Source organism: Falco rusticolus, chromosome Z (assembly GCF_015220075.1).
Source record: "Falco rusticolus isolate bFalRus1 chromosome Z, bFalRus1.pri, whole genome shotgun sequence".
Classification (NCBI taxonomy): Eukaryota; Metazoa; Chordata; class Aves; order Falconiformes; family Falconidae; genus Falco; species Falco rusticolus.
This window is the reverse complement of record NC_051210.1, coordinates 72,517,330-72,544,804: the sequence shown is the minus strand read 5'-3', so window position 1 is coordinate 72,544,804 and position 27,475 is coordinate 72,517,330. Positions and strand designations below refer to the sequence as shown.

Sequence of the window (27,475 nt, the reverse complement as noted above, 5' to 3'; positions counted from 1 at the left end):
GAAGTGAGTAAGTATTTACCCAAGGAAGCATGGGTATCAGAAACAAGAACATAGGAGCTAGAGAAGTTCCCCACCTTTTTTTAGCTCTCTTGAAAGCAAACGCAATTACTTGTTCATGGGCACACGGAGACTTCTTTGTTGTGTGGTGAGCCTCTGCCTTTTATTCTCCAAAAGGCTGTAAATCCAAATTACTTCCTTTTATTCTCCAAAAGGCTGTAAATCCAAATTACTGAAGGCTTCTCCTCCTTAACAGTGCCCAAAGGGTGAGCCAAAGTCCATCCATATCAGGAGAAAGCCAATGCCACAGCTGGATGTGAGGCAAAGTTAAATCAGGGCTCACCTTGAACCTTCAGTTTTTCTCAACCTACAGTGCAAAGGGAGGTGCTAAGGATCATGAGCTCTTAGAAAACAAGAATGGTAGAGTTATGCAGTCCTCCTGATATCAAAGAGCTTGATCTGACTCTTCTGTCTTGGAATGAACTCCAGAAAAGAGCAACATTCAGCTCCAGTTTGGATGTCAGTCCCTGAGGTGGGTGGCAGAAAAAGGTACCAAGGGGTCCTTGATGGAGTTACTGAGTGGCCCCAATTCATTCTGCCCAGGTAACTTCTCCAAACACAACATGGATGAAAAGTCCTTGGCAAAGACCTCAGCTGTCCATCAAGAGCTGGGAATCTGGTCCATCTAGCTGAATAGCTGTCCCTTGCAGGGCTTTTCCTACTGGGCATGATGACTCCTGCTCTGGGAGGAAAGCAGCTAGTGAGAACCATCCAGCATCTGAGTCACAGAATACAAGACAGGCAGGTTCCAGTGTATCCATAGGGAGAAACACTTGGTATTAAGCCTAGACAGTAGCCTCTTCTCTTTGTGAAGTACACAGAGACTTGAAGCTTCTGCTGGCGTTGTCCTGTCTGTTCCGTTCTTTCCGTTAGCAGTAAAAATTGTACCTAGTGCACGACCGCAGTAAAAAATGTGCTTGTTTTACTTTGCCTACCAGGCCCTTGACATACTCTTGGCTTTGATTTCCTAATGAAAAATACATGTGTGAGTCATTAATCAAGGACGTCGGGTACTGAGAGAAGCCATCCAGCTCAATGTTCATGCTGTTGTCCTCAGCAACCATACAGCTGCTGCAGCTAAAAAATTCAGCCCAGAAAATTTAAGAAACAGGAACAAACCCACTGCTTTTTTTTTCAGAAACTAATGGTAAAACACAAATATGAATCTAGAGGCTGGCTCTAGCTTCCCAGTTTTGTCCCTGACTCCGAAAAGGCCTTTGTCTAGGCAAGGTAAACCTATATTTGGCTAAGACAAATGCATCCTTGAAGAAGCAAACTTTGCAGAGGCAGCAAATCTTGTGAAAGAAATCTCATAAACCCATTTATTCTTCCCTGTTAGAAACTGTCTTTGATTCTGTAGAAGATTTTTCTCCAGAATTTCTGTGGTTTTCAGCTCCAGGCCTTTGAAAAGTTCCTTGACCAAACTTTCTAGTATTAAAATGTGTTCACCCTGATGTCTGCATAGGAATTTGGCTCACCTGACTGTTGGATGGTATTTGGAAACGTTTGTCCCGGGGACTGCAGCACTCACCTCCACATCGAGAACTCCAGAAGGTGTTCCCAAGGAAGTAAGCTATTTTAAACTTTCTGTTCTTGTCTGATGTGTGGGTGACACTTGTAGAGGGACTGTTCCTCAGGGAGAGTGTACAAACCAGCAGAGGGTCGGTGGAACTTTCCGGTGGGGACTTTGTTCAAAGCTCTTGGCTTTCAGGTCTGTTTTCTCTCACTGTGCTTCACTGCTCCTTGGGAAACACTTCAGCCCTGGCTACTCCTGTAACAGGAGCTCTGAACTGGTCACACAGCTTGTTAATTGGCACGTTATGCCTTTAGATATGCTGGAGAACATGCTGGGGATGTCAGCTAAAGCGTCTAGAATCCTGGTTTATGATTTACCACTGCTGTATGAGGAACGTTTATCCTGAATCTATTGCCCTGAAAACACCCCGGCAGCAGCTGCAAGAACCTTAAGAAATGGCTGAAAGAAAGCAAAAATGCACATTATCTCCTCACACAAGAATTGCAGCTGAAATGTCCCTCTCCTTCTGTTCTCAATATTTTGCCAGTTATACTCTTCTGACACACATTTTACCAAGTCTTCCTCTATAACCTCTTTCTCAGGTCACCTTCCTCAGCAGGAATCCTTACCTTGGAGAACTTCTATAGCTCATGAATTCTTTGCAGCCCCCTTGTCCCTCTGGACTAACTGAATCTCTCTTCTCCCTTCTCCTGTGCCCACCCTGAAATGTTTTATTTCTTTACCCCCAAAAGTATTTGCTTTTAATTTATTCATGAGACAGTCCTAATAGCGTTTCTAACTGCTGCTCTCTTCTTGTGCACTAGCACAGATGTTGTGCTGGATTTTTGCTGCCATGGCAACTTTGCTGCATCTCTTTTTTATTATTATTTTAAAACTCTTTCAAAATGCATTCTTTGGCAATAGAGAGGAATGCTGGAGCAGCTGAAACATCAGTTTTAGCTTAGTGCTTGTCACAGCAAGGTGAAAATGAATTCTGCCTTTCCAAATGGAAGCTGCTGGTGGCAACACAGTGCTCTCTGCTGCTGCCAACCCACCAGAGACGCTTCAAATACCAGCCTAGCTGAGCCTGCTGAAATCGCACTCTTTTTTTGGCTGTGCAGCATTCATTCTGATTTACAAGCGTCTGGAGAAGTGTGCTCACACACCCTTCAACACTCGCCTCTTCACTCACATGTACAGGAGGAGCAAGGCACGGCCACCAGATGTACAGTTTTGTCTGTGTAGTGGGATAGATGCAGGAAAGGTCAGTCCCTTGTCTCAATCTTTCCTTTCACCTTTCCTCCCAGCTCGTTTGTAGTGACAGTTCATGCAGCATTTATTAACACCTCAGCTCAGCTGGCCTAAACCATTTCAGTCTCAATCTCCTCAGTCACCTGGCACTTCTTTTTTTCTTCTATATTTTCATGGAGCACTGCAGTTGCTTCATGGGTGGCAAATCATGTACTAGACCAGGTCTTCTCTCTGCACAACATAGAGCATTTCCTTCATTTTCCCCCACAATTTTTGCAGTTTGTAGTTGAGTGTTTTACTAATTGATTTAACTTTCCTTCCATTTTTAGTTTAGCTTTGTAGCTCTCTAATGGACTTGCTGATTTTATTTCTTTAGTTGGACCCATTTAATCAGTTCTGTTCTTTTTGATATAATTTTTCTTGGGTTTTCCCCCCTTTCTTCTCTCTTCTCAAACACGAATACTTACTGGAAAAATGCAACTATTGAGTGATTGACCATGATAGGGAAAAAGGCAGGGAAGAACAGATGTTTTTCTGCTAAAATGTATGCTCCCTTGGTTCTGTAAAAGACCACCAAAATTATAATGAACTTGAAGTGAAGAGGCGCGGCTGACACACCAGGAGGCTGCGCTGCCGTTCAGAGAGACCTGGACAGGCTGGAGAGTCGGGCAGAGGAACCTCATGAAGTTCAACAGGGGCAAGTGGAGGGTCCTGCCCCTGGGGAGGGACAGCCCCAGGCACCAGCACAGGCTGGGGTGACCTGCTGGGGGGCAGCTCTGCGGAGAAGGACCTGGGAGTGCTGCTGGGCAGCCAGTTGCCCACGGGCCAGCTGTGTGCCCCGGTGGGCAGCCAGTTGCCCGTGGGCCAGCTGTGTGCCCCGGTGGCCAAGCAGGCCAGTGGGACCCTGGGGGGCATGAGGAGGAGCGGGGCCAGCAGGTCGAGGGGGGATCCTCCCCCTCTGCTCTGCCCTGGTGAGGTCCCACCTGCAGTGCTGTGCCCAGTGCTGGGCTCCCCAGTTCAGGGGGGACTGGGAACTGCTGGGGAGGGTCCGGTGGGGGCTGCAAAGACCATCAGGGGACTGGAGCATCTGCCTGGTGAGGAAAGGCTGAGGGAGCTGGGCCTCTTTAGCCTGGGAAGGCTGAGAGGGGATCTTACCAATGTCTACAAGTATCTTAAGGACAAATGTCCAGAGGACGGGGCCAGGCTCTTCTCAGTGGTGCCCCGCGACAGGACAAGGGGCACTGGGCACAAACTGCAGCACAGGAAGCTCCATCTGAATCTGGGGAAGAACTTCTTCACCTTGAGGGTGACAGAGCCCTGGAACAGGCTGCCCAGAGAGGTTGTGGCATCTCCTGCTCTGGAGACATTCAAAACCTGCCTGGATGCGACTCTGTGCAACCTGCGCTAGGAGACCCTGCTTTAGCAGGGGGCTGGACTAGATGATCTGTGCCCTCCAACCCTGACCATGCTGTGGTGCTATGAAACAGGATGCATTACTGGAAACAATACATTTAGGAATGAAAATGTGTTGGGTGATGTTCTTGATGCTTAAGGCCATAGAAAGCTGGTTGCTGCATATGAGAAATAAGGGGAAAGTCATGTACACATTGTTTTGATCAATATATTTATCAATGACCTGGATGCAGGAGTTAAATGCACCATTAGCAAGTTTGCTGATGATCCAAACTAGGACACGTGGGTGACTCTTTTGAGAGACAGGAGGCTTTGCAGAGAATCTAGATAGATTGGAGCGTTGGGCAGTGATTAAGGGGACGAAGTTTAACAAGTCCAAATGCTGGATTCTGCTCCTGGATGGAGTGACACGGGGCACAAACCGTGAGAGGCGCGGCTGGAGAGCAGCCCTGCAGGAAGGGGTCGGGGTGCTGGGGGCAGCCGGCTCAGTGAGCCAGCAGTGCCCGGGCAGCCGAGGCACAAACCGCATCCCGGGGGCACCAAAGGCAGCCCACCCCGCCGCTCAGAAGGGGCGACGTCCCACCGCATCCAGCGCCGGTGCGGCCTCACCCCGGGTGCTGTGCGCGGTGCTGGGCCCCGCCATTTCAGAAGGGTGTGAAGGTCCTCGAAGGCGCCCAGAGGAGGGCAACAGCGCTGGTGGGAGGGCGGGAAGGCATGGCCTGCGCGGGGCGGCTGAGGCTCTGGGCTCGTCTGGTTTGGAGCAAAGGGGGCTGAGGGGCGACCTCGCTGCTCTCTGCAGCTTCCTGGGGAGGGGGCGTGGGGAGGGAGGTGCTGATCCCTTCTGCCTGGGATCCGCTGACGGACACGCGGGAAGGGTTCAAAGCTGCGCCAGGGGAGGCTCAGACTGGACGTCAGGAAGCACTTCTTCACCGAGAGGGTGGTCAGACACTGCAACAGGCTTCCTGGGGCGGTGGGCGATGCCCCAGGCCTGTCAGTGCTTCAGAGGCATTTGGCCAATGCCCTTAGTAACGAGCTTTAACCCTTGGTCAGCCCTGAAGCGGTGTCAGGCGGCTGGACTAGGTGACCGTTGTGCGTCCCTTCCAGCTGAAATATTCTATTCTATCATATTCTATTCCATTCCCTCTCCACTTACAAAACACACTGAAAAAAGATTACTGAAGTTACTGGGAGAAACTGGGATGGCATTTAATTATAGGCACTTTACTGTGACAAGCACGCTCCGACACCACAATGTTTCCTTCAGGATTATTCCACCTACTCAGAGCTGCAGTTTCACATGAACGTATTGGCAACACTCTGGACCACACTGGCTCTGATTCTTAGAAGTACCTTCACTTTCCTCTCACGCATGCAAATACATCGTTATCACCTAAACAATGCTATCCTGGACATCCTAAGGCATACTGAGTATCCATATGGGGCTGGCAGCTATGGGCCGGGACCTCTGAGAAACCTGCCCCCTATGGAGCAGCACATACCCCAGGAGCACGTCACATGTCAGTGAAGCCCTGCATCAGAGCACCTTCACCCCTCCTGTATTGTCCTGACTTGCACCGTTAGCAATGCAGCTCAGCTTACTGTCTTGGTAAGGAAACATTAAACTTGTATAACCAGCAAATCACTGGCAAATTTAAATGTTTGCCAGAAGTCTGTGATAAGGCTGCCTTACACATTCAGGGCATGACTTTCTAATCATATATGCACACAACTAATACACAATGCAGCATGCAGAAAAGGAAAAAAAAAAAAAAAGCTTACTTCAGGAGCAAGGTTTGTGATTCTCACACAGAAACAAGAGGCTTTTGTCTCCCCCTTTTAATGTTAACCTTTTACTGCAGAAAAAACTTTATTTTTTCTTGGTCAGCTATTCCGTTCTGCAATCTTAAGATTTTTGAATATAGGAAACTTCAAAAATCCACAGAAGTTCCTTGGTGCCATTCTAAGCTTCTTTGGATTTAGGATATCAACCTGAAATAGGATTGATGTAGAATACACGTGAAAATATTAAAGCTAGACTGAGCCTCCAAAAGCTGATAGGCTTCAGACTACTCTGCAACAAATGAATTACTGGCTTCAGAATAAATATTAATGGCCATGGCTCTGCAAAATAGTTTAAGAAAACAGACACGTTAAAGAAGATTACTCCTAATGATGACACTTGCTAATGCAGGTGTGCTAAGGCTATGTTAAATGGGAATGCGTGCACTGTGCGGGATAAAGAACCACAGCAACTGCCAGTCATGTACCCACAAAAGACAATGACCTTTAGGTGATTCTGTCAGGAACTTCTCACTTGGCCAGTATTACTAGGGCAGCATTTCTTAAAATGGAAACTGCAAAACACCAGAAAGCAGTTGAAGAAAAAAACCCTGAATACTTCTTTCAGTACTACAGATATATATGCACATTTTCATAATCCAAATGAGAAAGTTGAACAAAATGGGAGAAATAAGAATTAAGGAGATATTTACAGAATGAAGCCTGATTTTTATTTGGATATAAATCAAAACCATTGTGGTAACTCTGCAGATGACACTCCTTGGTTGTTTTTTTTATTCCCAAAAGATGAGGTTTCTGTTTCATTTTAAAAGGGCTGAGAAACACCATGATGAAGGAAAAAAAGAACTCTTGAGAGGATTTAAAAAAGAAACTCTCAGTACAAATTTAATTTGCTAGCCTTTTTGGTTAGAAAGCTCTTTGGCTTACAGCTGTCAGAGAAAAAAACCCAAAACAAACAGAAGGAAAATAGATGTGTGTGTTCAATCTATCACTGTACTTTGTAAACCTGCAATATAATCAGTGGGGAAAAAAACAGATTGCAAATTGTGTCTACTACTTCCCCCCTCCTCTGTTATTCATACTATGATATTAAAATCCATTTGGCTAGCCCAAATAAGTCTTAATTGCTTAATAAAGAAATTAATTTGGCATTGTGTCAATACTTAACGTACAAATGATCAGCAGAGACTCAACCAGCAACAAGAATGTTAAACCTGCATACAAATTGTTGTAGGAATATTTAAAGTTAATTCCAACTCTCAGAAATTTGCTACGTAAAAGAACTTTAAGTAATATTAAATCACTTCTGAGTAGTGAAATAGGTCTAAAAATAGAAGCAGCAAATGAACCCACCACATTCAATAGCTCTAACAATTTATCTAGAATTCCATAAAGGGCACGAAATCGATGGACTACATCCAATAGACTTTAATTTCCAGCAGTGCCTCTATACAGGAACCCATGTGAAACCACACTGCTCACAGACAGGACGACAGACTTATAAACTAGGCAGACAAGTAAAGTTTGAAAAAGCTTCAAAACAGAACAGCTCACATTTTCACCAACTGTTCCTCTAAGGTGAGCACTGAGGGGAAAACTCTTGCTGTGTACCCTTCTCTTTTATGTATGACGACTAAGGTGTTTGGGCTTTTGATATTTAACATAGACTTGCTGAATAAAAAAGGCAAACACTACTTATTAGTAAACTACTAGCATTACCAAGACACAGGATATTAAAATGATTACTTGTTCATAAATTGATTACTTGGTCTCATTTTTGTCTTCCTAAGTGCTCAGTGTAATATTTAAAGTCAAAGCTAGCTATGTGCTTCTTAAAACCTTGTTTTTCCATTCCTCTCCAGCTAACAAGAGTCAGAAATTACCTAAAATAGCCCATTAAAATGAGCAAGAAACCCAGAAATGAACTGAAAATTCACGCTTCACCACAGCACAAAAATCATGGTCACAGCTTCATATTTAATGTGGAATCACTTTAAATGTACAGTATTTCAAAAGATCCAGAAACAGGTTAGGAGTTCAAAGCCAGTATAACAAAAATACAGGAAATCCAAATACATCTTTGACCTTTTTAATCCTAAATTTTAGGGTCACGTGCCTGAACAGACAAGTTTGCTTTACGATGAAAGAAACTTTGGTATGGAGTTGAATAGCCACACGAATAGCACCTGTAGCTTTCAAAATAAATAGTAATGACTAACTAGACACTGTGGCAGCAAGATACCCTCTTAAAAAAAGACTAAGAACAAGCATATACTTGGAGGTATGCGTGAAGGCTGGACAACAGAAACTAGTGTAATCTTTTTTTAAAATAACTTCAAAACATTTCTGCTTCCTAAATTTCTGAAGTAAGAAATTTTTCCTACAATGAGAAAACTTTTCCTTTATTTGCTAACCACTAATAATCACTCCTTTAGAAATTGCACTCTGATGATTAAAGAACACTGTATCAAATTTTCTGAATTGATTCTTTAGATTCCCTCTGTTCTTCTAAAACATTGTATTTTTATTCCATAGGGCCATGCTGGTAGCAAAAGGTGTTGCTAAGAGAAGCATCCCCCCGACTCCAAGAGTTACTTATTAAAAAGGTCAAAGATAAATTCGATCTCAAAATGGAACAAAAGGATTTTTAAATGAATGGTACCATAAATAACAAATGATCTTCGTAATGTGCGATACTTTCCTACAGCCATTGATAAAGTAGGTACCGGAATGTTAGTCTATGTTAATCTGTGTTTTATGGGTTTGCAACAAAGCATAATACATACAGAACAGATTGAAACTTCAGTCTCCAGTGTATAATGAATTTTAGTAATTTAATAAATTTTAGTTTTTATTTCTGTATTCCACTGTAGTGCTGTGACAACACATCACACCTGTGTATTAAAGCATACAACAACAGTGTGATGTAACTTTACTTACACCACTGCTATATTTAGCTTTTTGAAAGAGACATAAGCATACACTATGGCCACATCAAATAATTTTCTGGGTTTTTTCTTTGATAACCTTCACTTTTTCAGTAATACTTCACTTTTAAAGTTTGAATTATTGAAAAGAAAATCACAGAGAGTTCATACAGGAATAGCTATAAGGAATAACCTCACAGGCACTGATATGACAAACATTTATTTTAAGGGCTGAGAGGCATTAATATCGCATCAACAGAGTTGACTGAAAAGAAAATGACTAACTTTGTCTAAACGGGAAATTCCCACTTTTGTTTTTATGTTGAGAAAAGAAATTCAGAAAGTTATTTTTTGGCCTTGCTATGTCACCAAGTCAATCATACAAAGGCCTACGCATTTAACCTAAAATAATAGTTTTAAAAGCCCTTCTATTAACCAAAACATCATGCAAAACTTTGATCAATTATGCAGCTGCTTTAGAACTGTTGAAAGACCATACTGTATATATTAGCTTTTATACTGCTAATGCACAACTAACAGCAAACTTGATTAGATTAACACAAATTTGTCTTAATTACACCGTTATATCACACTAAGGGGACAAATGCCACAAGATTGGCAAAAACATTTAATTCTGAGCACTCAAATGGCAGGATAATTATATGCTGTAACTCCCTCACATTTAGAAAAAAAACATAATCCTGCAGTCTCACTTTACAAAAAAAAGTTCTGTAAAGTATTAATTGGGAGGGGAACAGTTTATACTACCTAACACAAAGTAACTTATACAACTAGTGTCAAAGGCAAACAAAAAACTTCTAAATAAAAAATCAATACACTTCGCAACAGAAGCACAAATGCTGCATTAAATACAGTCAAGAAGACAACATACTTGTTAATAAAAGACAAAAAAAGTTAGAAGGTAGCAACACATTTAAAGAAAATGCAATGAGGGAAACTTTTTCTTTCAACAACAGAGTTTCCATTTGCAGTCTTTCCATCCATAATTTGTCTGGTACAGTACATCCATTAAAATATTCATAATCTCACAGAAGAGCTAGGTTTTTCTCTTCAATATCTAATTCCTAAGTTGGTTTTGGATGTTTTAAACAGACATTATTATGAATGAAGTAAAAGCAAGGCAACAAATGGAGTTTTTATCACCTTCCATTATAGCAGTGATGACAAACATTTTAGAAGTTATCATAATCTTTTTTGTCTTTTTTCCCCTCCGCTTCAAAACCATCAACCCCATCACTGTCCCTTCTCCTTTTACGATTATTATGGATGTTGAAGCGTTGATTCATCTGTGGTAATGGATCCATTCCTAAAACTTTGTGTATTTGACGGAATGCAAGGAGTCTCAGTGCAAACTAGAAAAAGGGTAGAAAGAAGGTATTTCTGTTAGAAACAAACATCAATTTTCAGTACTTTGTCAAGCAATTAATGAAGAACATTAACAGTGTATGATGATATCTTTAGCTCTCACTATCCCCTCTTCCTTCCCCCAACAAAATCAACATAATAAAACATGTATGTCACATTTACTGCTTCTATACAAAGTACATCATCTTAGCTTAAAAATAATGCACATGTGTTTTAGCTGCTGGACTTGCACTGAAGCAGCCAAGGCTTGTCACACGTCCCATTACATGTTAGTTATCTTCAGCAATAGGATCAAATGAAGAGGCAGGGGCAGTAACCTCTTAAGATGCAAGTGTGAATGGTCAGTACTGTATGTGGATATAATAAATATTGAAAACTACACCCACAAAGATTTATTCATAAAATATTACATGTCAAGGCAGTTCTGTATCTAGTAACATGGTCTGTAGAGTGAGCACCTTTACAGACACACATAGTTGGGAGTGCTTCAAACTTTTCAGAAAAATATGTTCACTTTAGGGCAAAAATGAACAGTCATACATCCTCTGTTGTGATGTGTTCATTGCCTAGCTTAAGACTGTTAAGATTGGACTGTATTCTAAGAAAGGAAAATTCATGTCCATATATATAGCTCCATTTAAAAAAAAAACAAACACAAACCAAAACCCACCAAAACCATTAATCAAATTTAGCTACACACACGTGCCTCCTGACCTGTGCACTCGAAGTAATATCCTCTCGTTGCTGGTCTGTCATTACAGCAAGTGTATCAAAGGGATCTTTTTCACAAGGGTCCAGAAGGCCAGGACCACCTGCAATGGTCAGGTTAATTAGTAGCACATCTCCACCTTATTTCAATCAAGATTACAGATTTTACATTAGTTAAGCATAAGTATACAGACACCAATCAAATGCAACTTGCCTTTAAGGATGATGCCAGAAGATATACACTCAAAAACTCTTCTCAGTGCATCCCCAGGACTCTGTGGCCCTGTAGCACTGCTAATGGCTTTTTCCACAAGCAACTCCATAGCCTAAACCAACAATAAGAAAATCCAGCCAATTTAGAAGACAGATTAAAACAGAAAAAAGCTCCTACTGTTGTTCAATACAGAACTTTTGAATCTGGAATTCTGAAGAACATTAATCATCATAAAACGCTTTCAGATAAAATGGGAAAAAAAAAGAAAACCCCGGTATTTCATAAAGTTTAATAAAAAGAAAGCTGGTGCAAGACTAACACTGAGTATGATACCGATATGCTACTTCTCATTACAAGTTGTTCAACAGTTTTGTAGAAATTTATACAGTAGGAGCCTACATGCAGATAGACAACTTGTTTGACATTGTTTGAAAGAGTATGAAACGTGGTAGGTCACCTGAACCTGTCAGTCACATGAGTAAAGCACACACAGTATACCTAATGAAATTAATGGGATGCTGTAGAAATATGTATTTTTTTCCACAGCATGGAAACATAAAGCATCAAAAATTTAGTGATTGTTTAGCATTTAAGTGGTTAGTAGTTCTTCAGTTTAGCAAAACTGAAGTTCACAGCAAGTTTTGTCCTGGATGTACGCTAACACTAATTCATATGTTAGCCAAGTGTAAAAACCCCTTGATGATAAACAGGTTTAGTAAATTTTATATGTCATATTAGTTAAAATGGTTTAAAATTATTAGCTTTATTTTAGATCTTTATTTCCTGTGAATATTTCCATAGCTTACTTTTATTAGACAGTTTTTTCCAGACAAACCTATAAAAGTTATTTGCAAAAGTAAACAGCTTTCCTTTGGTTTTTTTCAGCATTAAATGGATGTTTCCTCTTTGTCAATTTTAATTCTCATACAATGTGCATGTGTGTTGGGTTTTGGTGGTTTTTCTGGGGGTTTGGTGTTTGGTCCTTCCCCTTCCCACTGAGTTTACAGTCATTCAAATGTTGCCTTTTAATTTTACTTTCTAGGAGTAAATGCCTATTCTGATGCATGCAAGTAACTATAGGCAATGTTGATTACAATCCTGCACCAAGGGTGCCCGTTCCTTTTTATTTTAGCTTCACTTAACTGACAAATGTCAATTCTTAAGCATGGTATTTCCATACTCCCACTGGATCACTCAGGATTTAGCAAAAGTAATTTGGTTTTCAAGTATGTAGCAAAATACAGCAGGGAAAAAACCCAGCAGATCGTGTTTTTGCATTTATTCAAGTCTAGTTCTTTTGGATCCTCATACAATACACTAAAGCCTACAACTTAATCCTAGGAAAATTTGAATTATGATGCCCTAGTGTGTGTGTGTGCATGAAAGGCTGGATTTCAAGTTTGAAAAAAGCTGACTTTGAATAATAGTTCCTTCTAACTTGTAGGAACTTGACAAAATTCCTCTAATTTAGTTTTTATTTTTAGGTACATAAAGAGGGTGCTACTAATGCCCACATTTAGACTTCTTCTATTTTAAAACTGCTTAGGTTCTTTTTTAAAAGCTCTGGCAACTCTGTTTTGTAACAGGCTTCTAGCACACAGGTTAGAAGTTCTGTACCCAGAAAAATACAATTTCTTCAATCTATGAAATTCCACCTATGACTAGCAGAAAATATATATAAAATCACCATTTTTGTTCTGTCATTGTTTTTATTAGTAAGACTTTGCCAACGGGCCAAAAGAACAGCTGACTATACAGACTTCAATGTTGATTCATGTCACTGACAATGCATTAGGTACTGGGAGCAAATCAGGAATCACTTTTGGTGAGAACTGAGACACAGCTAGGCCTGACACACTGCCTCACACATCTCTTCCCTCCAGGATGTGCCTTAGAACAGGTAACGTGAGAAATAAACAATATTCTTTGCTCTTATCTACATGTTTGCTGTGTGTTGCAATAGTTCTAAGGAGGCTTTTCTAAAGGTATGCCATGGCTTATTCTTTGGCAGCTCAGCATGGCAGTCATATTAAGAGGGCATTCATATACCTCTTTGCATCTTTTAAGCTATATTTGTACACTGTTATCTTTCATGAAATGTAACTGGTAGTACTTTTTCTTAATTTAAATATTTAAAAAGCAGAAATAGCTGCCCAACATTTTTTTCCAGATGCAATAAATACTATCAGAAGTAATTTTAAAAAAATTGACTGCAAACTTAGTACAGTTGTAAAACATTTTTCATTGAAATAATGCCAACTGTTCAAACTGTCTTGACAATGTTAGTGCTCTTGCTGCCACAACTGAAAAGGAAGCAGCACAGTGCAACAGGATTTAGTCTGTGAAACAAAACAGTCAAAGCTAAGTTTACTACAATACGTTTCACAGATAACGTAGAGGTTTAAGTGACACTGATTACAATGCTAACGGTGATGCAATACCACGCTGTACTGAAGTACTGTGGTATCTGATATTGCAGAAGGGGCATATTAATCACAGGAATTACTGTGATTTACTCTTTCAAGCAGCCTTTCTGTTAGCACAGAACTATATGAGTACAGCTGAAATTTTTTTAAGTAAGTTTCAGTAAACTCCAAGCAATTCAGAGTAGGTGGTTAGAAAAAAAATAGATTATTTTATACCAAGTAAAGGAAAAAATGCTAAAACCTAGAATAAGAATACTATCGACAAAGAATGCAAAAGAACAAAAAAATTCCTTCTGGGGCAAAAAAAAGAAAACCCAGCTCCAAATGACAAAACCTGAGAAAATTAAATTTTTAGAGGGAATCTGGATTATTTGTTGGGAAAATAAACCAAAAAACCTCGGCCCTCAATTCTTACATTACTTCTTGAAAAAGTCTACATTTAAAAACTGTAGTAACACCTCCCTATTCTTTACTGGCAGTATCAAGTGTATTAAAAGCACTCATTCAAAAGAACATTACTCACCCAGCTTGGAAAATCAGACCAAGTTGGAACCCGCTGACAGAGGTCACGAAGAATGCGTATGATAATCACACAGGACTGGAGACCATTAGCTCTAGCCTTGAGAGCAATACAAAATCAAATTAATTAATCCCAGCACTTACAGCAAATAGGACTTGTTGAAAGACTAAAACACCACTGTTCAATGGAAGCTCGGATACAAGATTGAAACAAATCATTCTACAACTTTATTCCATGAGCTGCCATTTACAGCAGTATTTTATACAGGGTTAGTAATTTAAGGTGGTAGAAGTCAAAGTGCACAGGTTATACAAGAATAACATTTCTTGATCCCCTGTACACTTTGACCTATATTCACTTGTAACAGTAAATACAGTGTCTTTCTATATTAGAAATAAAAAGGATAAAGTAAAGATTTAAGAAATAGGTATAGAGACTGAAAGGTCAAGGGAATCTGTTTGGTTTCTTTATTGTGCCTTTGCCAGACTGCAAAGTCACTAAACCAAACAGTTGCTTCTCACCTTTCATTCCCTACACTTAATGCACTTAAAGAAATATGAAATAAAGTCTTAAATCTAAACACAAAGCTTTAAACACATATTCCATTATTTAAAGCAAAGTTACTCTGCAGCCTTATGGAATATATAACAAATATACAACATATGATCACCCCAAGCGAGTCAAGCTTTCAATGTCGCCTTCTCAATGACCAGAAAAAAAAATCATGTCAAATGAGCAATAACTGCATAAAGCAGTTCCTCCATACTCGAACTTCTACGTTTAAATTTAGGGACCCGAAAAATATTAAGTATTATTAGCATGAACAACGCTGAGTGTTTTCACACAATTAAACATTTATATTGCAACTGAACTAATCTCTCATAAGGCTACAAGAAGAAAGTAAAATGATGTTCCGAACCTGGAACCACTTAGCGTGGCGTAGAGCAGCCAGAGCGTCAAGGCATTTTTGCCTGTCCAAGACGTCCGGTGGGTCTTTCACCATACCCGAGGTTACATCTAAAATGGATTGAATTGGCAAAATGCAGTGAGGAATGGGTGTTTGACCAGGTGAGCAAGACACTTCCTTAAAGTAGCTTCAATGTCACACATGCCATTTGAAATTTAAACCCTTGAACAACAAACGTAAATGTTCAACAAAAGCCATTCAATTAGGATTAGGGCATCAACCCAATATGAAGATCAAGAGCATATTATACTTTAGCTCTGAGATTATTTTCAAATGCATTGCAGATTATGCAATGCGTAGTATTTCTTTATTTAAGCTAACACCAGAAAAAACACATATCCCCTAAAATTAAATACTAAAGGAAGGATGGTTGGACACAGTGCACCAGCACAGAGAACACAAGACAGAAGGAACACAAAAATCCACTTTAACCAAGTAGAAATATTCAGACTTAGGTTTCTTGTAAATTTTAATGGTCATGTATTATTTGGGACCTACTCTTACAAGAAAAACTAAGCATAACAAAAGCACTAGATGTTTAGTAATGAAGTTATTTTTACCATACTTTAAACTTGGAATTATTTTGCTTTAAAAACCTGGCTAAAGGAATGTGAAGTCTTCTTCAGTACTAGAGAGTTCTACTACTTTCTAGTGCCCTCTCTCTTACTCATACAAATAAAATTCCTCGGCCCATAATGCATGTGCTCCAGTATCATTCAGAAGCCAAGGAAGGATCTGAAAAGGGACTGCTTTGCTGGAGATTCAGCAGGAGAAAGAAAAGCAAGGAACAGTTTAAAGAGAACGTCTGAAAGATAAAGAAAATATAGCAGCTTTTGTGTATTTAAATGTTCAGAGAAGGATTCAATTACCAAGCTGATTGCTTTGTTACTGAAACGGAAGAGACCACAGTCCCTTTCGGAAGTGTTTGGATCAATGAAACTGAAACCACTGAACAATGTGAAACGGTATCCTCAGGTTACCTAAAAATTGCACAGATATAAGGCAGTAACCAGCTTTAAAAGGTCTTTGTTTTACTAATTATGAAAATGGCTATTGTGACTAGTGATAAAGTTTATTGGTAGCATAACTGGTGATATACCAGACAAGACAAAGCAAAAAGCCCTCACTCGATGGCACTCATTTCACAGAAGCTGGCTGTATGGAACAATACAGTTTAATCCAGCAAGATATAAATTTAGGTAAATCAGAGAATAAAATAAAATTTTAAGAAAAAAAGGTGTATTAAGACTCATAATACATGCCTGAAATGAGAAGCTTTTAGAGAAGCTGCATAAAGACAGCTCTGAAACCACCTATTTTATAAAAATGTGAAATAAATAGCAGGATAATTTACTATACCAAGACGTCAAAAGCCATGAATGAACATGGTGGTACAACTTTGCAATATAATAATTAAATTTAATCTGAAGTACTACATTCAGATTCGAACATTTTTTATAGGATAGTCCCATTGCTCTGCACAGGGCTAAAAGGGGGAGGGATTTCAAAATAAGAACGAATCTGAGAAGAACACAGGTATCTTCTCACACAGATATTCCAACATATGGCTATATGTTAAAGTGGAAAGACAAAAATGTGCACTAACAAGGCTTTTACAGAGCAAATGACATTTAAAGTGGTGTTTCCTTTCACATAAAACAAAACCAAACTGAAAAAATCTTCAGACCCAAACCTACACAAGAGGTGCCAGGTAAGATAACTGATGAAACGAGTACAGCTGGGATATAAGAGACAAGGAATACATTTAGAGAAAACCCACAGCAGGAAAAAAGTGGCAAAGTAAGACCGAGAAATTAAAAATAAAAATATGGGTTGTTGGGCCCAGTAGCCTAATCAGCCAATTGTTTACATTCTTCTAAAACTAATATGCAAATAGGTGACACTGTGCAAACTTTTAGCACAATAATTCATTACATAATTTGAAATTCCAATTACTTCTAGCTCTGAAAACTTAAGATTTGGAAAATAATTTTACTAAAAAATTAGTTTTAATGCACAGAAGAGAATCTTAGTGCTGGAAATGTTGATCTAAAATGTGCTACTAACAGGTATATGCATACCCTTGGAACTTAAAGAGACTGAAAGTCAACTCTGAAAGAAGTTGCGAAGGCACCTATTGCACTGAGAATAATACATTGAAAAAACTTATCAAAGATACTCTTGTAATACTTAATCTGTGGATTTTTGCATCTGTTTCACATTTCAGGATTAACCCCTTAAAGACTATTTAACTAAATCCAGATGCCTAACCTACCACTCTGTTAAGCTAAGACAAAAAACTGAATTAATTTACAAAAGCAAGCATGAATTCTTACCCTATGCAGCTTATTACTAGCCTAAATATAAGGGGTTAATCTTCAGTTAGACATGCTGTGTCCACACTACTTCTTCATTAAAAGTTAACAGGTAGATCAATTTTGATGTTTTATTATGTAAAATACATTTTACCCAGCCAACTATTTCAAGACTAGTGTGAACACTGCTTAATTCTAGGAGAAAGACAAAGACAAAAAGAAAAAAAAACCAAACCAAAACACAAAGTAACAGTAGATGCTAGGACTATGCATCCAAACCCCCTCCTTCGTAAAGCATGGCAGGTGTGACACTGAGCTTTAGAAAACCTTGGTCAAAAATCCTTCCGATGTCCTGGCAGCAACCCCTGACAGGAATCAAGTCCCTCTGCTAGAAGGCTTTGGACCGGGGCTGTTAGCTAAGGATAAAAAAAGACACACGCGCACACATATATGCGTTTATAAGTATGTACACTTTGTTTGCTGAAGGAAAGATTCCACAGCAGGGGTTAAGAGCACTTTGAATATGTCAGATTTGGTAAACTGTCAAACGCACAATACTGTAAGAAACAGTAGCTATGCGGTTAACAATTTTATTTCACTGTATTTATTTTTTTAGCCTTTTATCATGTAATGGGGTTATGACACTTCAAACATGATTCTACTCCACGTGCAAGTCTCAGTCTCATCTTTACTCAAACTCATTCTTCCGGTAAAGCCTTCCTTATCACCTGAACTAGCTCCCCAAGCAGGCTAAAGAAAATGAAAACTTTAAACCATTGTAAGACACAGAGCATGAGAAGCTGCAGTAAGGAAAACCACAAACATATACTATTACTCGGCAGCAAATAAACAGCAGTCTTCGTAATAAGGCCTTCTTTGCTGCAATAATTTGCAATTCAGTACTCTATTTGCTCTAGTTTCAACAGTGAACTTTTCTGCACATCCATATTACACTGCTCAGTGTCTTGAAGATAAATCTAACTTGATTTTGCTTGCCTAGAGGCAGTACTGCATTCAGCAGTGAATAAACTCACAACGATAAATTTTAACTCAAGTGTGGGTCAGACAAAAATACAGATTTGTTTCCTTTAGGTGGCATAAATCAAGGGATTGATGGTAGTAATTTGAGATGTATTTTATTTTCAGTCCACATCATAGAATATTAGGCCAGAAACCACTTCATTGAAATTGAGTATTGTGGCAGAAATCAGTATCAAAATTTTGCACAGTACATTAAGAAATAAACATGGGGTTTAACGTTAACTTCATTTAATCGTTAATCTAATTTAATAACCAAATCTTTTAAAGTATTCTTTATAAACTTAAATAATATGTGTAGTTGGATTCAGCACAGACAAACCAAGAGTCATGTTACACTTAGATTGTCAAAAAACAAGTACAATCGGTTGGGTGTGCCAGTACATGTACAAAGCCTTTATAGCTAGAAATAATATGCACAGCCAAAAAGTCATGTACAAGGCACTCTTAAAAACTCTTCAGAAGTCATCCAAACCAGAGAATGCATCTTGAAATTTTTCCTTCTGATTATGCAGGACGACTTTGTTAACACAGCTTGCTTACAATGCCCTAGTCACAGCTACAGGACATTTACTAATGCAGTATAAAAACCTCAAGTATTTTAGAGGACATGTAATGATGAGATGAAATAAAAAACCTCCGTGGCTTATATAAATACGTATATACACAAGCACATGTATACATACACACATACAATTTTTCAACCTGCATATAATAAGTGTTAAATTAGGCTCAGATTTCCTATTTGTAGGTTCACTGTCAAACACCAGAACCCTGTTTGCCTATGTTTCAACTATGAAAATACAGGATTAAAAGGAAACAAAAGTTAATTTTATCTGACCCGTAAACAAAAAGAACCAATGTACTGCAGACATTAATCATGCTTGTTGGCTTAAAAGCTTTTGGAACTTTGAAAGTGTTACAGAACAGACCCTAAAGCAACACTGCTGGCACCAGAGAAACTGAACTTCAGAAATGTAAATTGATTTACAAGCTCCACCTTCTGCTTCAGTTCAACAACAAAGCCATTTCTTATTGTACTAGTCTGGGTTTGCCAGTTGGATAGAAGACTGATTGTAATACCAAGAGCCTAAATATATACTCAAAAAGCACTCCAGACCAAAAAGCAACCTCAGAGAGCTGGAAAAAAATTGCATTGTCTTTTAAAGTTAGAAGTACTGTTACCATCAAAAGTATTATAAAAGAGCATTTTACGTGACACTGCTATTTGGAATGTGTAAATGATGGTAATACTGATCCAGTTTGGGATTTGATTTTTTCTAAAGCTATAAAATACTTCTCTCAGGATAAGGCTGCTCTAGAAAGCCAGTTTATAGCCACTTGCTATAAAATACTTAGTTTTCCACATAATTTTAGAAGAGGGGAAAAAATCATCAAGCTTGTACCTTTTCCAGAAAGCTGAGGTTGGACATGAAGTTAGAAATTTTAAAAATTAAATAAACGCATCATATAAACATTTATTTTAACCAACTGTTCTTTACCAAGACTTATTTCAATCAAACACATATGCCAGCATGTTGCCTTCCAGGACCTTAATGCCATCTTAAGCAGAACAGATAAACAATAAAAAAAAAAAAGGGGGGTGAGAAAGAAGTAACATCTTTAACAGCTTCCCAACCTCCATCCCTCATGTTCTCTTCCCGAATAACTGGAGATGTCAGTGTGATAGTAACTTGCATTTTGGGCTCCACACATGAATTTAAAATTATTGCTGCTTCTGGGACTGCACACTTGATATCATATTTCTCAGGACTTATTACCTAAATATCAAGAAACAGAAATTTCTGTTAGCATGTGGCCAATAAAGGTATGGGAAAGAAAATGGATTTCAACATAGTCTTTTTAACAGAAAGACAGAAACAATATGATTACATGAAGGAGATACGTCTGTATGCAAAGAAACCACAGTATACACAATTAAGATATATACATATATATATATATATGGACTTGCATACTGCTTCCAAATCACCAAGCATGCAGAAGAAAAAAAAAAACAACTACCCAGAAAGGAAATTCATGTACAAGTTGCATAACAAGAATTGACAGTGTCCGAGACAAAGCCTCAGTGCCACTTAAAATGTCAGCTGGATATGCTTCTCATTGTAACAGCCTTTGAAAAGCACAAAGATGTAGTGGTTGGTCTTCAGGTTGCAGTTACAGGATGGGTACTGCGAGGTGCACTATATATGTGGCTGTCACAACATGCTAAGAACAAAGGGCAAGATAAACACCAGGGGAAAAAAAGAACGTAAACATAACTAACAAGGTGGTTATTCTGAACTGCTTCTTGCAACTAGATTTAAAATAATTCTAAATCACCCCAAAAGGAAACTGTAGGCACCTCTCACCTTCTTCCAGAAACTGAAGGGATAAGTGACTTCTCCACAAAGCCAAACCAAGATATGCAGTGTTTAAATTTTCTTTTATTCTGTTACTTCAAACAAGCGCAAACTCAAGATTTTCTAATCAATGTGATCCTGCTAAAGCTTCTAGCATGCCACTGATTCTGCTGAACATTTTACCAGACAGTATTTAACTACTAATGCTATGACAAGCATTCTGTAACGAAGGCAGACAGGCTTTGTTCAGCACAGAATAGAGATTTTATTCTATACTGTCATTTCTTGTGGAAATACAGCAAGTGGTTTATACTAATTCTGCTGAATGGTACTGCATGTACTTTGAGGTTTGTTTTTGTTGGGTTTTTTCAAGGGCCAAATTAAAAGAAAAAACCCACACACAAGACTTTAGTTAACTAACTATGGAACTGCAAGGCATTCACACATATAAATTGGAAACAAGATATAAGTACAGACAGACTCGTATTAATGGAGAACTTTGTCCCTCAGGCACCAAGCTTCCTGTAACACTGCACAAATTACCTCTAGTGCTCCTGGTAACTGGATAATAGTCTTTCTTCTGTTCATTTCTATTTCCCAATTAAATAAATTTGATTAAACGATGACTGATACTACCCTGCTAGCGTAAACACCTAGACATGTGTATGGACGCAATATACAGAAAACAAAACATGCAGCATAGTCCCTGAATTCAGATAGAAACACTCTGAAAATGGGAAGAAACTGAACCTGGGCTATGAAATGTGGCACTGTGAGCTCTGCAGACATGTGACTCGAGGACAGATTTTTACAGTATTTTACAATAATTTTTACAAATTTTTACAAAAATTCAAATCCAAAGGTCTAAATTTACTTACTGCAAGTTGTTTGGGAAGACTTTCAGCTATACGACTGAGTAATGTCTTTGAAGGCTTCTCAGCACATAGCAAAACAAGATTGACGTTTCGGTCTCCACGGAGTAGCAAACCTTTAGCCAAAACACCTACCCGTAAAACTCCTTTCAAAGATCTGTGAATTACAGTTAAAAGTTGCATTTAAAGGAATGTAAAAACCTTAAAGCTAATACTGAAGATAGAAAAGCAAAATAAAATAGGCATATTCCACATACCCTTGAGGCCATAGTGACACATACCATATCAAAATTCAAAGAGAAGAGAATCCCTGAAAGCACTGATAACAGCGTGGGGAAAAATCTCAGAAAAAGAAAATAGGAAATTCTGGAAAAGTAATTTAAAAAAATACCTGTCTTTACTGCCATCCTTTTTGTCATCTCCCTCTTTGTTCTTGCTTTTTTCATGATCAGTCATGTTGTCAGAAACAAGCTTCAAAGCACGCTCAGTAATAGAAACAATTTTCTGGACTGCTTGAAGTTCCTCCTCTGTTGGATATATAGCAGCATGTTTGGTCATCACATAGCGGTCATCAGAGGAGTCAGGGCGGCGTAGAGGCTGAACAGATGAAAAAGCATATTTTTGAAATCTGGGTGCACTTTCAAGTTCACAAATGGTAAGTGACCAAAACCCAAACATGTGGCTAAAAACCAGAATATTCAAACCTCAAATTGCTGAAATGTAACAAAACATGAAGTGTAACAAAATGGGAAATGTCCTTAACTTAGAACAGTCACAATCAATCATGTCTGAAAAAAACATGAAATGTATAAAAATTAAACAAACTATGAAATCCCAGGATCAAACGTATCTCCCCAACATAAATATCTATTGTCCATCAACCAGGAAATACTTGCATACTGCTGCAAAATCAAGTATCCATGATTGCTTTCATAGAATCACAGACCAATTCAAATAGCAAGAGACCTCAGGAGGTCCTCTAGTCCAACCTCCTGTGCAAACCATGGTCAGCCATGAGACTACATCATGTTGCTCAGGGCTTTCATCCAGCTGGTTCTTGAAAACCACCAAAGATGGAGTCTGCATAACATCTGTATGAAAAAAATCCGTTCCTGTTCTGTCTCAGTTTAAGCTGACTTATCTCAGCCTCTTAAGGCTGTAAAGAGCCTGGCTCCATTGTCTTTACAATGCACAGATATTAACAGGCTATTAACACTGAAGAGTTCTTCTCCAGGCTGAACAAGTCCAGATTCCTCAGTCCACGTGTTCCAGATCCCTGATCATCCTGATAGCCCCACACTGAACCTGCTATGGTTTATAGTATCTTTCTTGGACTGGAAAGCCCAAAACTGAATGTAGTATTGCATTTTACGTCTAATGAAAGCTGCCTTTGGGTCTAATGAAAGTTGCCTTCATCTACTGATTATGCCCCTGTTAATAAAACACAGGATGCTGTTGTCTTTCATTGCTGCCAGGGCACCTTGCTGAGTCTGCTATCTGCCAAGATTCCCAGATCACTTTCAGCTGGGCTGCTACCCAGTCTGTCACTCCCCAGCCTGAATCAGTGCAAGGGATTATTCCTTCCCAAGTGCAGCATTACTCATTTGTCCTTGCAGAATTCCATGAAGTACCTGCTGGTCCATTCCTCCAGTCTGCCTAGGTCCCTCTGGATGGCAGCCCTGCCCTCAAAGGTATCACCTATTCTCCCCACCCCAAACTGATTCAGTTTCATGCTAGCTGTAAATGTTTTTGAGTGTGCACTCACTCCAGCTTTCAGATGATTGATAAGGTGCTAATGAGACAAATCCCAGGATAAACCCATGTGGTACTGCACTTGTTATAGACTTCCAGGTAGAGTATGACCCACCACTAACCACTATCCTCTGAAAGTGAATGATCCAACCAATTTTTATCCATACATTTGTCCACAATTAGATAAATAATGGTGTATAATGTAATTAAATAAAATTAAAAGTAGTACACAAGTTTCAAGTGACTTGTGTATCAGAAGAAACAATATTGGGTTTTAAGGCATCCTTCTGTCATTTCAGTGGACTTATTTTGGAAGACAGGTCTACCTGCACAGTTTCATTAGCATATAATTTCTTCCTCACTTTTCCAAATTCTTTATTAAGAAACACCAGAGACAACTGAAGTAGCACTGAATAACTAGTAGTTCTTAACTGTACCTCCAGATGAGTATGATTTCATATTTTTTTTGTCAAATTAAGAAACTCACAGCTGGTCCTTGGGGCTGAGGAGGCATTCCTGGTCTAACTCCCAGCAGGCCTAAAGGTCCAGGAGGACCATGAGGATATCCTCCATCTGGTATTCTGCGACGGTCATCCCAGTGATGCTGCTCTTCCTCCATTCTCCTCCAGTACATGTCCTCTTCATATCGCCTGAAGCGCATCAATCAAAGTGTTCTCTTTATATAGCAATTAATACTTGCAACCATTCTAAAGAAATTCTTGTATGTCCTCATTTCTAGCAGTCATAAGCAAATACTAGTGAAATCCAGAGGGTAACCAAGATGAATGGTTATTTTGAAAGTGGGCCTGAAATTAACTCAGCAAAATAATTCAGAAGAGTCTACATTCCTCAGAGGGCTTGAACAGTAACAAACAAAAACCCCAGAGGGATAATGACAAGTTAATTTAAAACAAGACAGTACAGAGTTCTCAAAACAAGTAACTACAGAAGCAGAGTTAAGTTTTAAAGAACTGGACTGCAGCTTTGTCTCATTCATTGATAAAACAGAATGCATTACCTCATTTCCATCCTCCAGCGTTCTTCCTCTTCTCGCCTTCTCCAGTATTCTTCTTTCTGCATCTGTTTCCTCATCTTCTCTTCCTGAATTTTTCTTGCTCGAATACTGGGTTTTACTTCTACTTGTAGGTCTGGGTTTACTTTTTTCTAGTTCAGAAAAATAATGAATAAAATGTTTTTCCTCTTCTCATCTCAAGATTATAGAGTTCTTCTGACATATTTAACATACACTACTGGGCTATGATAAAAATCAAAGTGAGTAAAATGCCCTTTTAGATTGCATTGAATGAGTAGCTGAAGAAGAAAAATCTGTGCCCAGTATTTTGGAGGAAAAAAACAACAACATACTACAAAATAGCATGAATTCCCTCTTCACTTATATGAGAACAAAGCAATTTCAGATTAAAATGTTACATGAAATACTGAGTGATTTCCTGGTCAATTCTGTAGTGCAATGACTCTCTATAGCCTGAAAAAACATTTCACCTTGACTACGGTGTGCCTCCTGATGCCCTCTTCCTAAAGGGTCCTTCATACAGGGACATAACCATGAATTACTGAATACAATTTTCTGGCAGTTTTTTCTCTTCTTTCATCCCTTTCATGATTGTGCAAGCCCACTGTATCTCCTGTCACCACAACAGATTCTTCCAATATAATTTATAATAATTGAAATGCACGCCATATGTCGGTACAGGTGTCTCTCCATTCATGACTAAAAAAATCTGCAACACTTGTTTCTCAAATGTCTCCACCAAGGGTTTATATGGCTAATTCTGCCAAAAACAAGAGCACTATTTGAACTATTTGAAGTTTATTGTAAACAACATAAAGAACATACTGCTGCTTGCATGTGTTGTACCGTATTTTAATGTTGCAAAGGTTGCATGAAAGCAATGTCCAAAATGTTTTAAAAAGCCCAAAGCAAAAAAAACACCCAACAAAATAGTTTCACAGTCTGCATTACTTCTTTAATAGCTACACTCCCTAAAAAATTTATTTCTCTACCTTTTTATATTTGCTATCTACTCAGAGTACCTACTTTAGTCTTTAAATGTAAGCATGTGTAATCAGACAGCTAACATCTGGTAGATTTTCAGACAGAAGCATTAGCATTTCTACTAACCTTATACTGAAGTCTGTGTCGCCTCCCTTTTAAGTGCATTTCCTTGGCATTAGGATCGTTAAAACTGCATTCACAAAGTTTACAGTGAAAGCGGATCACCTTTCCTTCATCATTTCTTACCTGGAAAATAAATTTAAAACATATTTGGCTTTTTAAAAAAAAAACCAAACAAAGCCAATGTAAAAATTGGTCTAATTTGGTGACACTGGATAACATCTACCTGTCTCAAAACATGCTAAAAAAGTTCAGACAATAACTGAAAGAAGGCAAAGAAGAGCCTTCAGTTTTCAATTGTGAAAGACTTAATATTGCAACTAGTCCTCTAAGATTGTTACTAGTATTTGAATGAACAGTTTATAGAATAATAAAATTATTGCATTCTTAGAAACCAGGATAACAGATAAACAAATGGATGTTTATCTGCACACTTAAAACATAGGTGAGCCTCCTAAATCTGTCAGAAATTCTGGCTACAAGACTAATCTGTAGGTTTTAAAAAAGTGCTGGAAATAGCAAGTTGTTTTGGGAGGGCAAACCAGACACTTGCAGTTGAAGACCTAAGTTCTCTGATATATGCTGTTTAGAAATCCCGGTGCTGTAGTTTTTATAGCAAGTAACAGAAAGTAACACATTATTGGTGACGCTTGTGGGGTTCTCTTGACAAAACGGCTGTAAAAAATTCTGCTGCATAAGGAGAACTTTAGGCTGCAACTTTTACAGGAATCTCAGTCAGTGCTTCCTAGGGATAACATATAGAACAACATCGTGTTGATCTGAGCACTTACTTCACCTAAGCACAAAGAATCTGTGTGATCCTTTTTAGGATACACACCTTTCTCAGAATATCTCAAAGTATTTAACTGTTAAATATTCAGCTGAAGACATGCAGAAACACCACCGCAACCACCATCCCGCTAAACTTTGCATCAGAAAAAAGGCAATAAAATAATTTCTGATCAACTTCAAAGAATAGATTCAGTTGGAAGAAATCCGCAACAGTCATCTCGTTCAAATGCCTCTGAAACATTGACAGGCTTGGGGCATCAACCACCTTGCTAGGAAGCCTGTTGCAGTGTCTGACCACCCTCTCGGTGAAGAAGTGCTTCCTGATGTCCAGTTTGAACCAACCCTGGTGCTGCTTTGAACCATTCCCATGCATCCTGTCACTGGATCCCACGGACAAGGGATCAGCACCTCCCTCTCCATGTCCCTTCCTCAGTAAGCTGTAGAGAGCAGTGAAGTCAACCTCAGCCTCCTTTTCTCCAAACTAGACAAACCCAGAGTCCTCAGGCTCTCCTCACAGTTGAGCAACTTGTTTAGAAGGCTGCTGTGAGGGACAGTATCAAAAGAGTTATTAAAATCCAGAAAAACTACAGCTGCTGACTTCCCTTCACCTACTAGGTAGGTGACCTTATCATAGAAGGATATCAAATCAGTTAAACCAGAGTTGCCCTTTGTGAACCCGTGTTGACTGTGCCTGATGATTGTATTTTTGTTTAAATGACTTTTGGAAGTACCCAGTATGCTGTTGTCTGTAATTTCCCCAGGAACTGAGGTTAAAGGTCTGTGGTTTCCTGTGTCTTCCCTTACACCATATTTGTAAATTGGAATAGCACTGGCTAGCTTCCAGTCAACAGGGACCTCCCAAGACCTTTGTGCAAGACCAAGATGTGCAACGGGGGTCCAGCCATAACATCCTTTAGATCCTTCAGGACTCTGGGATGAATCCCATCAGGCCCCATGGGCTTGTAAACATTCAGCTGGTTCCTTACAATTTCAGCATCCACAAACAGCAAGTTACTGTTCC

At 39.0% G+C, this 27,475-nt stretch overlaps 1 protein-coding gene across 3 annotated transcripts in view; it reads right to left on the bottom strand.

The window, feature by feature from the left end:
• Positions 1-7,994: 7,994 nt before the first annotated feature.
• ZFR (zinc finger RNA binding protein) overlaps positions 7,995-27,475 on the bottom strand; it is a 46,744-nt gene continuing 27,263 nt past the window's right edge. For 2 of the 3 annotated variants that reach the window (XM_037373321.1, XM_037373322.1), the window contains exons 10-20: positions 25,669-25,788; positions 24,544-24,689; positions 24,013-24,175; positions 22,165-22,370; positions 21,780-21,930; positions 20,178-20,319; positions 15,138-15,235; positions 14,222-14,317; positions 11,273-11,384; positions 11,065-11,162; positions 7,995-10,337 (exon numbers count right to left, since the gene is read on the bottom strand). In XM_037373321.1, the coding sequence (XP_037229218.1) occupies positions 10,158-10,337; positions 11,065-11,162; positions 11,273-11,384; positions 14,222-14,317; positions 15,138-15,235; positions 20,178-20,319; positions 21,780-21,930; positions 22,165-22,370; positions 24,013-24,175; positions 24,544-24,689; positions 25,669-25,788 (1,512 nt within the window). In that variant the 3' untranslated portion in view covers positions 7,995-10,157. Of the gene's footprint in view, positions 10,338-11,064; positions 11,163-11,272; positions 11,385-14,221; positions 14,318-15,137; positions 15,236-20,177; positions 20,320-21,779; positions 21,931-22,164; positions 22,371-24,012; positions 24,176-24,543; positions 24,690-25,668; positions 25,789-27,475 lie in introns of those variants that run through there. The other variant, XM_037373323.1, reaches the window with a different exon arrangement.